This window comes from Chaetura pelagica, unplaced genomic scaffold (assembly GCF_000747805.2).
Source record: "Chaetura pelagica isolate M959 unplaced genomic scaffold, ChaPel_1.0 scaffold520, whole genome shotgun sequence".
Classification (NCBI taxonomy): domain Eukaryota; kingdom Metazoa; phylum Chordata; class Aves; order Apodiformes; family Apodidae; genus Chaetura; species Chaetura pelagica.
In genome coordinates, this window is record NW_009951812.1 from 208,745 (window position 1) to 225,408 (window position 16,664).

General features: G+C 42.5%; 1 protein-coding gene across 1 annotated transcript in view; it reads right to left on the reverse strand.

The window, feature by feature from the left end:
• Positions 1–11,357, reverse strand: part of CDC27 (cell division cycle 27) — a 22,907-nt gene extending 11,550 nt beyond the window's left edge. Inside the window, 6 exon segments of the mRNA XM_010007979.1 lie at positions 2,037–2,151; positions 2,818–3,032; positions 3,142–3,296; positions 3,806–3,903; positions 4,796–4,921; positions 11,290–11,357. Coding sequence (XP_010006281.1) covers positions 2,037–2,151; positions 2,818–3,032; positions 3,142–3,296; positions 3,806–3,903; positions 4,796–4,921; positions 11,290–11,357 — 777 coding nt within the window.
• Positions 11,358–16,664: the final 5,307 nt, after the last annotated feature.

The window sequence follows — 16,664 nt, forward strand, 5'->3', positions numbered from 1 at the left end:
TGCAAACACTTTTTACCTACAGGTTACCATCCTGTAACATGACTTAGCAGCACAACATGGTCTTAAATCTTCACATGCTTTCTGAGAGCTAAAATGTGTACTTGGATGCCTATCCTGGCACAGCTGAAGTGTGAGAACTTCAAGCTGTGATAACTTGACTGTGAACCTGAGACCCCAGAACAAGTTCAGATAGAAAATCTGTCTGAGGTGGGTGTAGAGCTCTTGTCAAGGATCCAGATCAGGGCCTCCCCTCCCTGCTTTTTAAAGAAATTTGACACCCTGTCCTTCTGCCCACTGCAGGGTCACTGACATTCAGTGTGGAAGCTTTTTTTAAAAGGAAAGGATGGTGGAAAACTGGATGGTCCTGAGCAACTACAGGATGGGAATTGTATCAGCCACAGGGAGCAGACTTGCAGCAGGCTGTGTCAGCACAGACCGGAACCAAGCCAACACCAACAAAAAGGACTAAGAACTGATAGAAAGTGTTGCAGGAAATGTTCAGATGACATCCAGATAATGTCCAGAGGCAGGACACCATCAGAGCTCATGCAGTAAGATCCCAGACTTCCCAGTCACAGGCCAAAGAGGGGAAAAAAGAAAGATCTGCTCACTGGTTTTTACTCTTCTATGTATCAGGGCAATAAGACAAACAGTTTTCAACAGCTCCCAAATTTCACTCTCAGAATGGCAAGGCCAGCTGAGCACTGATTTGTCCAGAGCATCAAATGTGGAAACTCAAGTTCTACTTTTGGAGAAATTCAACATTATTACTTGCTCTGAGCTTTATGAAACAGTTGGCCACCTATAAAGCACTAACATCCTTCATGCAACTCCTAGGTTAACTAAAAGTACAGGGAAAAAATCCTCATGTTTTTTTGTTTTGAGTTTAAGAACAATTTGTTCCTTTCTGTCATCAACATTCCACCTCTCATTTATCACTATGGCAACTATGGCAGTTTCTTCCAGAGTAAAAAAAGACAATTTTTAGCTCCCTCTACACAAGACAAGAGTGAAATGGCACCATTCTTTCAGTCAGCCCTCCACAGAACACCAGCAGGATTCTGAGTATTTTGGGCTGTAAACTAGAATTCCAGAACTGCTTCAGCTCACTTGAAGTTCCAGCATTATTTGCAGCCACCCTTGAAAATACCTTAATTTTTTAAAATGTAAAGTGAAAACTCTAAGTTTGGATTGTCTTCAGACTGCACCTTGCAGACTGAAAAGTCAGGAATGATTTGTTGTTTAAAAGCATCAGTGTTTGCACACCCTGATGGCAGGTGGATAGAAGGTTCAGCACCTTCCTCAGGTTGTCTCCAGCAACACCAGCTAAACACTCTGCACATCCCTGTGCATCTTGGGTGGGGAAACAAGGGCTTGTTTTCACTGGAAATAAAAGACTGTTGCTCATCAGCACTGAAGTTGAGCAAACAAATCTGTTTTGCTAGCCAAAGGAAGTGGCATGATAAGCTAAAATATTTACAACACAGATGTCTTTCCTTGAGATATGGTCTATTTTTTTTTAGTGCTGCCTCACTTGGTTAGCTGAAAACTTCACGGATTAAAACCCTTCCAGGCTTTAGAAACAGTTGTTTCAATGTAACAGAAATCTTAACTAGCACTTCAGAAAAGTCTAAAGACGTTTTCTCACAGCAACACTCAAACCAGTTGTAGTAGTTACATTAAAACGCCCTTGCCCTCACACAAATACACCTGAACTCGTGAACAATTTTATTTTGTTGTATTAAATAGTTGCTATTAAGGGCTAAGTTGTTAGGTTGTTTTAAATTACTCTGAATATGAATGAGACAAATTTATTTCTCACTTCATTAACCCAAACCATTCTCACAACTAGAGGAGGCAGCAATCAATCCCACACTCAGACAAACTGTTTGTTTTTCCAAACTAATTTTGTCAGCAGTGGATAAGTGGGGTTCTCCTCCCTGTCAGCACAGCTCAGGATGATGGATTCTTCCTTAAAAGTTCACTGCAGTGTCAAATTCCTAGATCAGCAATCACATTCTAGAACCCCAAGATACCTTCTTTGAAGGAGCTCCTGTGGATGGCACATCAATTACAGTGGAAGAGTTTGTGTAGTTTTGTAAATATGATCCATCCCCAGGGCTTGGAGTTTCCAGTGGCAAAATTCCAAAGCTGAGAACAAAAAGAAGAGGAAGGGTCAAGGTCTGAATGTTAAAGCATGAGAGCTGGCCTGGTTAAAACAGACCCAGAAGGGTAACTTAACCCAATGAAGTAGTTCTGAAATAAAGTTAACTCTAATATCTTACTATCCTCCTCTACAAAAGACACTTTAATAGAAAGTATTATTTTTCCTGAAATTGAAAAATACTTAATCATCTTTTCCCTGCACAACTACCAAAAGACACAGACCATCCAAGTGTTAATGACTTGTAACATAACACTGTTTAATTAAGATGGCATCTAAGACAGAGCATTTATTTACAAGTTCTTTCCAAGAGAGCTGTTTTTTAAGTAATGCTCTTAAAAAGTTAGTTCAAAGCAGAAACATACTCCTTTAAAGATTCTTCCAGTGTAAGCATCACAATAAAGAAAACACTGAACCAACAGTTCCTCTCTTCTAATAAAAATTACCAAATGTTTAAAAAACAGAAGAGATGGGACCAAAAGAAGTTATTGAAGTTCTTTAGCTTTTGCTTCTGCAGCATTATTTATTATAGTATAAATAATATTAAGACATGTGAGTAATGTTGTGCAGCACCAGACATTTTCCCTCTTTCAAATCAAAAGCAGCAGCAAGAGCACAGTTGGAGACAGGAATTGCCTATCTCCAGGCCTTACCTTGGAGTCAGTGGGCTCAAAGCTGCAGGTCCCCCCAGTAAACTCCTCCCAGTTTTTGGTTTATTTTGAGCCTGTTTAGACAAGATGGCAGTTCCTGACCCAAGAGGGACAGCATCTGGTGAAATGACAGCTGAGTCAATGTAAGACATAGAAGAATCCGTGTTCAAGGAGGAATATTTTGAGTTGGAGGATTCTAGGTTGATTCTGTTCAGCTCCTGAAAAATGGAAGGCAGTTGTCAGCCACTCCCAGTTTAGCTCCTAATTAGCATTGTTCAATTCAGCTGGAAAAATTGCTTTCAATGCAATGATTTTAGCCAAACTCACAATTGTGTCTTGTGGTGTTTCCATCAGGACAGTCTCAGGCTGCCTGTGAGATATGTTGTGGTTGGACACCAAGGTTGTGCAAGTGTTGGGCAGACAGCTGCTGAAGTTCTGTAAAGATGTCAATTTAAATGTTTGGTCAGGGTCTGGTTTTTCACCTGTAAGACAGGAAAAAGATTGAAATGGTTATTAAATGATTGGACACATGGAATATTCAGGCTGAAACAAGGAGAGGGGGCAAAGTAACTTAACGGGTGCTTTCTCATTTCATTGTTTGAAAACCCCTCACATTACGAAAACCTACAACTAAACCCCAGACAACCAGTTTTATTAAAAAACAGACTTCAAGTTGTTCTCAGAAGCACAGTTTCTGAAGGTCTACTAGCTGTAGGCTGGAGAAAAACAGCATTGTTAAACCCCAGAACACGTGAGTATTGAAGATGGACAAAAAAAATATTAAAAAATCAGACAAAACCTCTAAAACCCAAGTATTTAAAATGCATTATTACTCCCAAAACCACTCCCAAAGAATTCTGCTCACATTTTCCTTACTAAAGCTGGACAAGGAGTAAAAGAAACCTTTCCACACAGTGATGGCAAATCAGAAAGCTTGACATAACCAGAAAGGTAGAAAAGATCTTCACTAGTAAAACCCCTGCAGACTCACCTATTTCACAGAGTGATTCAAAAGGGGACCAGAGGAAAGGATTTAAACTAAGGCTCTTTTGGTAACATTCTGATCCTTTGGCAAGCCGGTCTGTCTTGCTGCAAAAAGAATATTTACAGGGAAAGTTGAGAATAAAGACTTTGTGCCCAAGGTAGCTTTCCAGAAGAGGAGTTGAAAAGCAAAAGCAAGTGGGGAGTCACAGCAACATTCCTCATTTTTTCAAGCCACTGAATAATACTGAGTTATTTTCAGGTTATTTGACATATTTAGACACGGATGAAGGTTCCTCAGACATGGATCTCAAAGAGGAGTTACATAAACTTGAGGATTTTTGTTTCAGGAAGATGCTGGTCTCTGCAACAGCTTTTTAAGGTATTTGTTTTCACAAACAGTAGCCTGATTGCTAACCCTCCAACCACTTTAAATATCTATGGATAATCATTTTGCATAGAAATTAGGGGCTAAATTGAACATCTAAGTATCTGGCTACTAAGACAGCTTCTTTGGAAATAAACTGAGAACAGGTACTCTAGGGAAGACTCCAAGAACTCTGCTATTCCCATTCAATCTGTTCACATTTTCTGAAGCCTTTCTTGTATCTAGGCAAAAGCAATATGTTGAAATTTGGGAAGTTATTCTGACTGGCCACACATCTGCTTTATAGACACAAAAACCCATAATAGCAACACTGTGACCGGCCCTGAGAGCTTCTTAGGGAAGAATATAGAACAAACCCAATTGAATTGCATGATTAACAACCTGAAAAAGGGGAATTTGTGTTTTCAGTCAGAATTACTGGGTGAAAGATCAACCACTCTTGCATTCCCAAGTTAAATGGTGTCCACAACCATATACCTGCACCCATCATATCCCAAAATATAACCCAGAGACACGTGTACCCTGTGGTGACTAAAAATATACTTGACTAAAATTGGGCTCAAATAAAAAAACCCTCAAGCTTTATTAGACAAAATAAAAAAGCAACATTACCAGTAAACATGGCCCAGTAAGGAGAGTGTAAAGCATGCAGAGTCACCAAACTCCATAACAATGTCATCATGGCTTTTCTGTTTATTCAGCACTCCACCAGACAGGATCTGCTCTCCTTCTGCAAGTCTTTGTAAAAAACAAAGAGGTTTAAAGGGGTTACAAGGCTCACAGAAATGGCAGGCCAGTGTTTTCACCCTGCTGCAAACAAGAGAAATCCACTGTCAGTGTTCACAGGCTTCAAACCACATCCAAACTACGTCCTGCAGGTGAATTGTCAAAAAGTGATGGATTCCTCTAGGAACACAGAGGTGTGCAGCACTCTGAAGCCAAACATCTCTACTGGGGGAGTGAGAAAAACAAAACAAATGCCAAACCCCACACCACTCCAAAACCAGAGACATGTAACACAACAGGCCTTTTCCAGAAGCACCTAATCATTGAATAACAGGCTGGTTTGGGTTGGAAGGGACCTTCAACATCATGTAGATCCATCATGTAGATCCAACCCCCCTGCATGGGCAGGGACACCTCCCACCAGCCCAAACTGCTCCAAGCCCCATCCAACCTGCCCTTCAACACTGTCAGTGATGGGGCAGCCACAGCTTCCCTGGGCAACCTCTTCCAGTGCCTTACTGCCCTCATGGTGAAGAATTTCTTCCTGATGTCTCACCTAAATCTCCCCTCTTCCAGTTATCTATTCCCCCTCATCCCATCCCTCCCTGCCATGGGAACCTGGAGGAGACCCTGCTGCAGTACCAGAAACCATAGGAACCTGGAGGAGACCCTGCTGCAGCACCTGAAGCCATGGGAACCTGGAGGAGACCCTGCTGCAGCACCTGAAGCCTCCTGGAACAGCAGCACCACTGCCCGGAGAAGCCGAGGAGGGGCACCCGTTCCCGCCCCCAGGGAGCGCTGCTACCGGAGCCTGCCTGGCTGGAGCTGCCCCGCCTGAGCCCACCCCAACCTGATGCCCTTGGTACCGGGAAGGCCCCTACGGACCTGCTGCTGAGCCCTGTCATGCAGAAGGAACCCACATCCCAGGAGCCACAGGCTGTGGAAGGGTAAACACACACACACACAGACACTAACTTTCCTGCACTCCTACCCTTTTACCCCACTGATTCCACCCCTTTCCCTCAGAGTGTGTATTTATTAAGACCATAGTGCTTTTGAATTATTTCCCCAATATAAACCTAGTCTACCCCTCCTGAACGTTGGTCCCTCAGTTTATGTGAGCCCTTAATAAACTGGTTAATTCGTAAACCAAACACTGGTCTCAGTAACAACTGGTGAGCTTGGTGCTCTAATTCCCACTCTAAAATAAGGTCCCACAGGGACTGTTCCTCTGCAAGAGGCAAACCCAAGGTGTGAGCCCTTGGTCTCATTCCAAAAGCCCTCCACACTGGAGGGGGGAAGCACAGAAGCATCCTGACTGCTGGTAACCCCCTGGCATCAGCTCGGGACAGACTTTACCTATTAACAAGCTAAGAGAGCCCTTCTTTGGCTTTGCTGCCCTACTAAGAAAGAGATCTGTAAGACTCCAGGCACTTGGTTAAGATCCAGTCCTGGGACTTGGCACAGATTTGGAATTTTAACACCTTGTTTTATTTCAAGAGGGGCTCAAAAGAGGAATCACATGGAATGGGCCACTCACTATTAGGCTTGAAAATGGCTTTACACAACTTCTGGGATGGGATGCATTCCTCTGGCATTTAAGACCAACATCTGCACAAACAAATCATCTCTTCTTGCCTCCACTTGAAATTAGAGTTGTAGATGGATGCTTCTATCAGTTTAGACCATTCCCACAAGAAAATAAGGTACATCAGTATAAATGATATATAACTCATCATATAACTGTAACAAAAATGACAGTTAAACACATTCTAAAGAGTAGATTTTTAAAATCTCACCTAACTGAAATCAGTTCAGAAGCTGATGTACTACATGCACACAGCAGACTTTGTAAGAGCAAGGGAGGGAATGATCAGCTTCCAATTTATTCCACTGGGACCTTTCCAAGTAGAACATTAACATGATTTCCTTTTCAACAGGAGATGCAAAGAAACCTGTATCCTAATAGCTCCAAAAAAGAGTGTCAAAACAAGCTAAGACATCCTTGCTACTCTAAAGATGTCACAGGACTTGCCTACTAAAGAGGGTATCAAAGACTAAGGAGCTTTTCCTCCTGTCTCCAGAGATCTGCATTTTGGTTCCATGGCCATTAAATTCATATTGGAAACACTGCATGGAATAACCAAAGTATCAGAGAAACCCAAAAGAAACACTTCCCAGGCTGTTCTCCTTGTGTCATTTCAGGAGTCAGATCTTTCTCCCCCTACACAAGCCTGACAACTCCTTTGGAAGTTACTCAATGCTTTTTAGAGGTTTCTGCAATATGGGCTCCTGCTCATTAGGTCTAGATCTGAAAACAAAATTAACTGAACTGAAAAGAATCTTTAGAGCTGAAGGACCAAGGAATTCCCAGCTTGTGCAATATGACAGGTTCTAAAAAAAATGAACACATTTGTAATCCTTGACAGAACAAAGGGTTTACTTACTTGCTGAGGTCAACACAGCATTTTGCAAGCAGGTATTTACACTGGGGGGTAGTGCAGCTGTGTCCCTTGAGGAGCCTGTAAGCTTTGTAGGCCTTTCCTGAGCGGTAGTAACACGTTGCCAGTAAAAACAGGGCTTCTTCTGAATGTACTAAAAACCAAAATGACAAAGAAATCATCAGTTTACCATTTTGATAGAAGGAATTTGGGAACAGGGAGTAGAAGGCAGCTAGGAACAAGACACAAGAAACCAAGCATTGGTATTAGAGAAGTTAATTACTGAAAAAAGTGCATTTCTTTATTTGTCAGCCTATAACAAACTTCCATGTGTCAGTTTATTGTAGGGTCAGACCAGCTCTTGGCACCTACTGCTGTAAAAGAACTTTGATCCTTCTGGCTACCCAATCTGAAGAAGTGATTAGCCAGCTTGTTGTCAAAATAACAGCAAGACAAGTGAATCAGTCATCTCCAGCAGCACAGAACTATTTTAACAACTTGTTGGTCACCCCAAGATGTGGCTCAGTACTGTCACCCCTGCAAGTCACTCCTCACACCACTACATGACCACTGGCCCAGTAATAGCCATCAGGAAGTATAGGAACTTCCTGTAGGAAGAATAATTTCAGCCTAAATAATAATTTTAATTCCAATTTCAACTTTCCTTTTGCTGTTTGCAATTTCACTTCTGTTATTTTTCTAACAGTTATCTTGACATGACTTGGTGGAGCAGATTTTCTGATTTTAATGAATCAATTACCGGTCACCTCTACCCCAAAATTAATTCTTGTCCTTTTCACTGCCTACACAGACAATTTCTTTAGAGAAATTGAAGTTACCATTCAGATGTGTTATTTTATATTAAGAAGTAGTGATGGGGGGACCTTAGAGCACCTTCCATGGTCTGAGGGGGCTCCAGGAAAGCTGGGGAGAGACTTTGGACAAGGGATAAGAGGGATGGGATGAGGGGGAATGGATTAAAACTGGGAGAGGGAGATTGAGGTGAGACATGAGGAGGAAATTCTTTAGTGTGAGGGTGGTGAGAGCCTGGCCCAGGTTGCCCAGGGAAGCTGTGGCTGCCCCATCCCTGGCAGTGTTGAAGGGCAGGTTGGATGGGGCTTGGAGCAGGCTGGGCTGGTGGGAGGTGTCCATGCCCATGCCGGGGGGTTGGATCTGCATGATCATCTTTAAGGCCCCTTCCAACCCAAACCATTCTATGATTCTATGAAATCCTGTCCCCAAGCAGAGTTCTCACAGGTTTCTAAATTCTGAATGAAGTAGCCAAGTCTAAGCAGAGAACAAGAGTAATCAAGACAAACATTTCTCTACAGCAGAAACTGGAAGTATTTAGATTCTATGTGTGCTTCAACACTTCTTCCACTGCAGAGATTAATTATGTACCATGCCAAGAATGTACTATTCAAAGAGCTTGACTTGGCACCCAGATTTAAGACTGAGGTCAGAATTGTCAATTTTACTTGTGATTACAGCATAAAAGACAGAGCCAAGCCCTGAAGGAAATTAAAACCTTACTGTAGAATTATCAGCTAAAGTTCTAAACACTAGAAAATGCACTTTTGTGAGACACTGGTGAGCATTCAAATGCTGTGGTGTTAATTTGAGCATTATGTTTGTGTGAAATAACTGTATGACTTCATTTTAACCCCATTTTTGAGTTTTTAAGCAAAAAAAGAAGATACCCAGTGACAAGCTTTCCCTATTATTACTTCCTCAAATGTTACACTCAGATCACCCTTACACAACTCTGTATTTTACATCAAAGAAAGGTTGTCTAGAAAGGCAAGCAACTCCAGTCTCCAAACAATTAAGAATTACACTTTCATTTTCAGAACACACTACCATGCAGATGGAATTCAGCATTAAAAGAGACAATTCTGATGTTTGTTCATCTATTTACATTGAACTTTTCAGAAAAATCAATATGGGCATCATCCAAAATTCTCTTTGGGCAACCTGCTCAGATTCTTTGCTAACCCAAACCTGACTATTTTGTGTCATCACTCAGACAGTGAAAATGGCAAAGGGAAGACCCAAAGAGAGAAGGACATTTTATTAGCCTTATGCTAAAAACATCAGAGGATCTTTTAGAAAATTCAAGTTAAATAAATTCTTTCCTCCACTAATTTAACACATTTCAAGAGTTCTGGGTAACTACCAAACCACACACGTCCCCACAAGAGCAGTAATTGCAGTTGAACTTAAAAAAGAACTTCTCAGAGTAAAATCCCTACTGACAACACAGAGCCAGGGTATTCAAGTTCAGCAGTTTCTGCCCTGCAGAATAACTACTTATTTTAACCAAAAGCCAGATGTTTTGTTAGCAGTTAATTGCTTGAACCAAGTGACAGCATGCATGCTGTTCTCTCAGCACTGCTAGCCACTGAAAAAAAGCTGTTTGAAGTACCCTTGCAGAGTATTATTCTACAAAGATAACACCAGCATTGTAATATTTTTCTCCTGGCTGCTGCAAAAAGTGGATTTTCTTCCTTTCTTCATCCAGGGCAATTACCTTCAATCCAGCAATTCCCTGCATCTCAGAATGTGCTGTGTTCAGCTGAGATATCATCCCTAAAACACTGTTTCTTTTATGCATATCTAGATTGTAAGGTTCCATAATCATCTACACAACACTCCTTTTTTAAGCACGTGAAGGAAGATTCCAGATTTCATAGGTAACCTTGATATGAGGGGAAAAAAGCCTCTATTTCTCAAAAATTAGTTCTGTGCTTCCAGTGTCAAGAAGTGCACTGTGGGCACATCAGGCAAAACACTGAAAGCAAAACATTTCATTACAAACACAGAGCACAAAAAGCAGGTTATCCAGTTTAAGTCACATTATAAAGTGAGGTTGTTTAGCATGAGAAATTATATTACGCTTATATTTTAGCTTGAGTAGTGTTCTTTTTCATGTTAGTGACCAGGGGACAATACCTTTCACAAGAGAAGAAAATTTATCACCACCAGTATTGAGGAGAAAAGCAAAAAAAGAACAAAGAGCCTATCTGAGGCCATGGAAGAAAGACTAAGGAAGAAGGACCAGAATGCAAGAAGGAAACTGTCTTTGAAGCACCCAGGAAAAGTGTGGATTTGTGTTAGTGCTGCCTCCTCAATATCCAAGGTATCCTAGACCTGACAGCATTCCAATGAAGTTAAGAAGAATCCAACAGGAGATACCTATTCCACACCTTCTGATGCTCCTTGTCTCCATTTTACTACAAGTTTCTCTTATCACAAGACTCTCTCTTTCAGTTAACCCACAAACCAAGATCTGCAAACAGGATTATTAACTGACAGCTTTCAAGATCAAGACAGTTTCTAGAATTTGTGCACTGCACCTGCCCTCAAGTACCTTTGGAACAATGTGCAATGCTTAAGGTTATTAAAAAGCTTTCTCCCATTTGATAGCATACAAAAGGTCATTGTAAACATCACAGAATCCTAGAATGGTTTGGGTTGGAAGGGACCTTAAAGATGATCAGGTTCCAACCTCCCTGCCATGAGCAGAGACACCTCCCACCAGACCAGGCTGCACAAGCCTCATCCAACCTGCCCTTGAACACTTCTAGGGAAGGGGCAGCCACAACCACCCTGGGCAACCTATTCTAGTGCCCTCCTACCCTCATGGTGAAGAATTTCTTCCTGATGCCTCACCTAAAACAACCCTCTAGATTTAAACAAACAACTCTGAGGTTATTTTTTCAAGGAGGTTTTACTGTAAACCAACATTGCTGCTGTTACATGATTTGATTTTCCAGCCTAATTGCGAGGCATTCTTCCGCTTTCCCCCGAGCAGAAAGTTAAACTTCATTATCACAACAACAAGAGTAAATCAAAGCAGGACTAGAAGGTAAAAAAAAAAAATCTCAAATCAAAATTGAAAAAAAAAAAGCACCAATTGGATATTTGCAAAGTACATACCTTCTGCATATAATCGTTCTGCAAGGAACACTGCATCCCGATAAGCATAGTGGTTAAGTGCTTGCCATATAGCAGCCTGCAAGACAGAAAATGGTCTAAATTTAGAGAGAAGCTTTAAAAAACACAAAGCTGATTAGCTCTTCCGGCCAAAAAGTTTTAATTGTGGTTTGCTGCAGTCATAAGAAGAATGGAGAAGAAGAAACATGCAAGCCAATTTCTAGTTGTTTCAACTACTTGTAAGGAGACTGAAAAAGCTTTGCACCCAAGTCATGAACCAACCCAAGGATGTTGCTCACCAGTTACCACACACAACCAGTTACAAACCTCACCCAACATGCACTGAAATAACACTAAGTGTTTCCACTGGTTACTGAGATTTAGCCTGGTGCATAACTGCAAATGGAACTGCAAACTACCACCCAACAATGGCACACCGAGGAAAGGTAAGAACAGACTCCTCCTCAGATGGCTCCCAGAGTATATGTGCTCTTTACAGGAGAGGCAGGAAAAAACTTGGTGCCCAACTCATTTAAATAGCATTATACATAAATCATAGAATGGTTTGGGTTGGAAGGGACCTTAAAGATCCTGTAGTTCCAACCCCCTGCATGGGCAGGGACACCTCCCACCAGCCCAGGCTGCTCCAAGCCCCATCCAACCTGCCCTTCAACACCCCCAGGGATGGGGCAGCCACAGCTTCTCTGGGCAACCTGGGCCAGGCTCTCACCACCCTCACAGCAAAGAATTTCCTCCTCAGATCTCATCTCAATCTCCCCTCTTCCAGCTTGTAAGCATTCCCCCTCTCCAGTTTTAATCCATTCCTCCTTGTCCTCTCCCTCTCTGCCCTTGTCCCAAGTCCCTCCCCAGCTTTCCTGGAGCCCCTTCAGGCACTGGAAGGTGCTCTAATGTTTCCCTGGAGCCTTCTCTTCTCCAGGTTGAACACCCCAACTCTCCCAGCCTGTCCTCACAGGAGAGGTGCTACATCAACAGAAATAGCTTCTGATACAATATCAGACACTCCAAAACTCAAACAAACAAGAGCTAAAGAAACGGTGCCCTGTGATGCTATTCCCAGCAGGAAAGGCAAGCGTCAATTTAATCTGAAGAAACACAACCCCACCAGCAGATTTACATGCACCATATGCTGCTTCTTCCAACACAAACTTGACAAACTCAGGGTGTGAAAAATGTGTGAGTTCTCTTCACGAGAAGCCTGCACAGTTGTCATGAACTGTACACACCAGACCTTCCAATTACTATATAGAATATTACACAGAAAATCTCGTACCAGTAGGTTCCAACAAAGTCAAGAGGCAATTTTAATCCCATGTGAAAGTATAGAAAACCAAATCCTTTTAATTTGATTATTATAATTCAAACATGTTATTTCTTTCTGGTTGCATTCCACACTCTAGATAAAGTTTAGCCACACTCTGCCTGACTTGATTACTCCCTTTTACCTTGAGAAGCTCCAAGGCTGTAACATTTTTTTGTGCCCTGCAGGAAAGTTCTAAAATCTTTCAGAATATCCCCAAGTCTGAGCCCCAGAGTTTCCTTTTCTCTTGCTCTCAGAAGCAGCTCTTCCTTGACCAAGTCACAAATCACAATCCAAGTTGTGCCATTAAAAATCATTTGTTTACAGGGATGTAACTCAATGTGCTCACAAAACAAAGGGGTGTGTGTGGGGGTGAAATAAATGTCACTTGACTGCCCCAATAGGAGCAAGTTGCCAGAAGCAATTTTGCCAAAGGCTGAGAGGGGACACAAGTGATTTTTGGCTGTACCACAGCCACATTATAAAAGTCACACTACATACTGGCTCAAATAACAACTGTTGCTGAGCAGAGACCCAGTGAAAGCAGAAAAGTCAGCTACTGGTGTTCCTGTTTTGTACCAACTGTCATTCTGGAACCCAAAAGATACAAGTTGGAATAATGTCTCCAACAGATGAACACTGAAGACTGGATCCTTGTACACAAACACCTAGAAGAGCTGGAAGAGAAAAGGAAGGTGGCAGGGAGTCAGATCTATGCAGTATTTATTTTCTCTGAGAACAGATATCTAGATGTCTAAACAACTGAGCCTCAAACTACCAAAGAAGATTCCTTGTGCATCTTTTAAGAAGCAAGTTTTGGAGAGAAACATCAATGTCTCTATACAGAGCAGTATATCCAAGCATTCAGTCTGTTCCAGCAGAAGTTCAGTGCATCTACACAGCTTTAGCAGCACATGACAACTGGTAAATCACACCAGAATTATTGTCTGAAGCAAAAACTTTGGGGGCATTTATCCAGTAAAACCCAATTAATCCCAAAAGCCTCAGAGTCAGACAACACAGAACAACCACAAATACCATCCAAAAGAAATTTTAGTTTCCTTCCTATGGTAGCTTTCAAATCTGAGATGGAACCTGTCAACTTAGAACCAAATAAGCCTCCTCAGGGGTGTGCAAAGCAGCTGAGATATGTTGTTTGCAGTACCTGCTCTGGGGGCTACAAACAAACGTGGACAGGAGGCTTGAAATGTTTAAAAGATCAAGTCTAGCACCCTTGGATATCAGAGAAACCTCCAGGTCCTGGTCACTCATTTGAAATCCTCCTTAATTTGCAAATGCAAAGCGAACAGGGAATTCCAAAACTACTATACCAGCCACAGCTCTGCAGCAAAGCACCCTTGGAGAACATAGCAAAGTGAAAGCAGAATCAGGTCCATCTTCTATCCAGAAAATCTCATGCATTGTCCAAGTGTCACTTCCTAACTAAACCAAAGAGGTCTTAAAAGATGGGTCTTCCCTTCTGACAGTTATGGAGCCTGGGAAATTATTTTCAAAGCTTTACAGCCTATTGACTTGGTAAGCAGCTTCTATCATGATTTAAGACTTGTTCAGGGTGGGCAGAGGGGAGAGGTCTCTGTGACAAGCTGGGCCACATCTACTAGTTAAGCAAACCCTGCCCATCAAGGAATCAAGCCTTGGTATTGAACCTTTGCAGCCATAACAGCAGCCCTGAGTTCAAGTGGGTCACAGCTGATGATCACCTTGAACAGCTACATTCCAAGGAAAGTATATGCTTGGTTTTCCAAGATGTTTTTCAGAAATGTTTGGAAAACTTCCAGGATGTTTCTCAGTACATGGGATACAGGGCTTTATGTTTGAGCTGGAGAATTTTAGAAAGTTCAGTAGAAGTCTGTTGTCTATGTGAACTCTGGCTCTTTTGTTCATCTTAAGGGGTTTAAAAAGTTATTAAGAATCCAACCAGTGAATAAGATGCCTTTTTGTTAATTTCATATAATTAAAGCCCAGTATTTATAAGGCAACATACAGGCAGAAGCCTCTATTTATCTGTCATACTTTGCATATCACAACTGTAAAGATGACAGTTTTTCCTGGAATGCTAAACCCTGCAGACATCTGAAAGGCTGCAAGGGAACAAACAGACAGGAAAAAAACCTCTGCAGTGATAGAAGTGGGAAGTAGTGTCAGCTTTTCCAATCATATTGTTATGAAAAACTAAAATCAGAAGAACAGAGCTAAGTACATAGACTTGAGCTAAAACGGGAACTTCATCCAGATGTGTAGGGCAAAATGGAGGCCACTGACTGGAGACATTAAGAGAGTGAGGAAAAAAAAAAACCACTGCATGACTTGGAAAGCTGCTGTAGAACATCAGTCCAAGCTCCACACCACAGAGCTGTGGCACAAAGAGGACTTCAGCTCCAACAGCAGATCCAGGCAGAACTCAAATGTTGACTTTGTTTTGGATGGTGCATTGGTGATTCCCTTGCCTTCAAAAGCAATAATATGAGCAATGCCACCACATAGAAACCCAAAACTTACCAGTATTGTTCTAAGAAAGGAGCAACAGCAAAGCTAAGAACAGCAGAACCACTGATAAAGGAATTATTTGGCATCTGAAAGTAGGAGGCAGAATCTAAATAGGAAAGCCTCATCCAAACATCCAAGCTGATAAGAGCTTGAGAATGGAGAGTGACATTAGAGCCATCTTTACCTTTCTGGAAAATGAAGGCCAGACTGCACGTTTCTATCAGGGAACTCTCAGATTAGCAAGTATTTTCCACTTGGTTAGTTTCATTAGCACAGGACCGGAAACATTCAGTGTTGTTTCCTGTCAGTCACTCTTGCTTCCCTTTCTATTGTGATCCCATGTTTTCCTAGAATGCCCAACTGCTGCAATACACCAGTCCAGCTCCAAGGGAAACAGCACTGGTGCAAGCACAGCCAGTGCAGAAGGACAAGGTGGTCAAAAGCAGTTCCAGGACCACACTGAGCCTTTCCCTCAGAGTGGATCAGCAGAACAACGACACCAAGGACACAAGCCCCAGGCTGCAGAAGTGCCACCTCTGCCACCACTTTACACAAAGTCAAGTCAGCAAGGTGGTCTTAGAGCACAGGAGTTGTCTTTCCTTCCCTCCTGCCTTTTCATTAAAAGGAGAGAGAAGAGCCAAAAGTTCACTGTGTTCATTACAGAACACAATAATCATACAATGGTTTGGGTTGGAGGGGACCCTAAAGACCATCAGGTTCCAACCACCTGCATGGGCAGGGACACCTCCCACCAGCCCAGGCTGCTCCAAGCCCCATCCAACCTGCCCTCAAACCCTCCCAGGGATGGGCCAGCCACAGCTTCCCTGGGCAACCTGGGCCAGAGTCTCACCACCCTCACAGCAAAGAATTTCCTCCTCATGTCTCACCTCAATCTCCCTCTCCCAGTTTTAATCTGTCCCCCCTCATCCCATCCCTCCCTGCCCTTATCCCAAGTCCCTCCCCAGCTTTCCTAAGACCCCTGTAATGTACTATTCCCCTACTGTACTAATAAGAGGTTCCTAATATAACTGGAACTCCTCCAACATCCTGTTCAAAAGCTACAATTTTTTTTTAAAGGATGGGACCACGAAGAAGGAAGGACACTAATGAAGACCACAGAATAGTTAGAGCAATGGGCATACAGAGAAGGTGGAAAGAAGAAGCAACTCTCAATTCTGTGATTCATGTCTTGGGGGTGGGAAGGCTGAAAACAAGAGCAGGAAGCCCATCAGGGCAACTGCAGCGAGATTAAAACATGGCAGAAAGATTAAATTTACATTATTTTCTCTCCTAGGTTCCCCACCAATCTGAAGATATTAACTCCTCGGGAAGACGGAACGTCCTTCATTTACACAAAAGCTGCAGAGCTCAGCACGCCGTGAGCATTTAAAAATGAAACAGCAGCAAATACAGACAGAGAAGTGAGATGGAAAAGCATCAACAGGTCTCCCAGGGGGTGACGTACGGGGGGAGGGGGGAGCCGAAAGGGCCTTTTCTGGAAGCCGCCTCAGCTGCGGTGCCCCCGCAGCCCGACCCCTCCTGCGGGGAGACC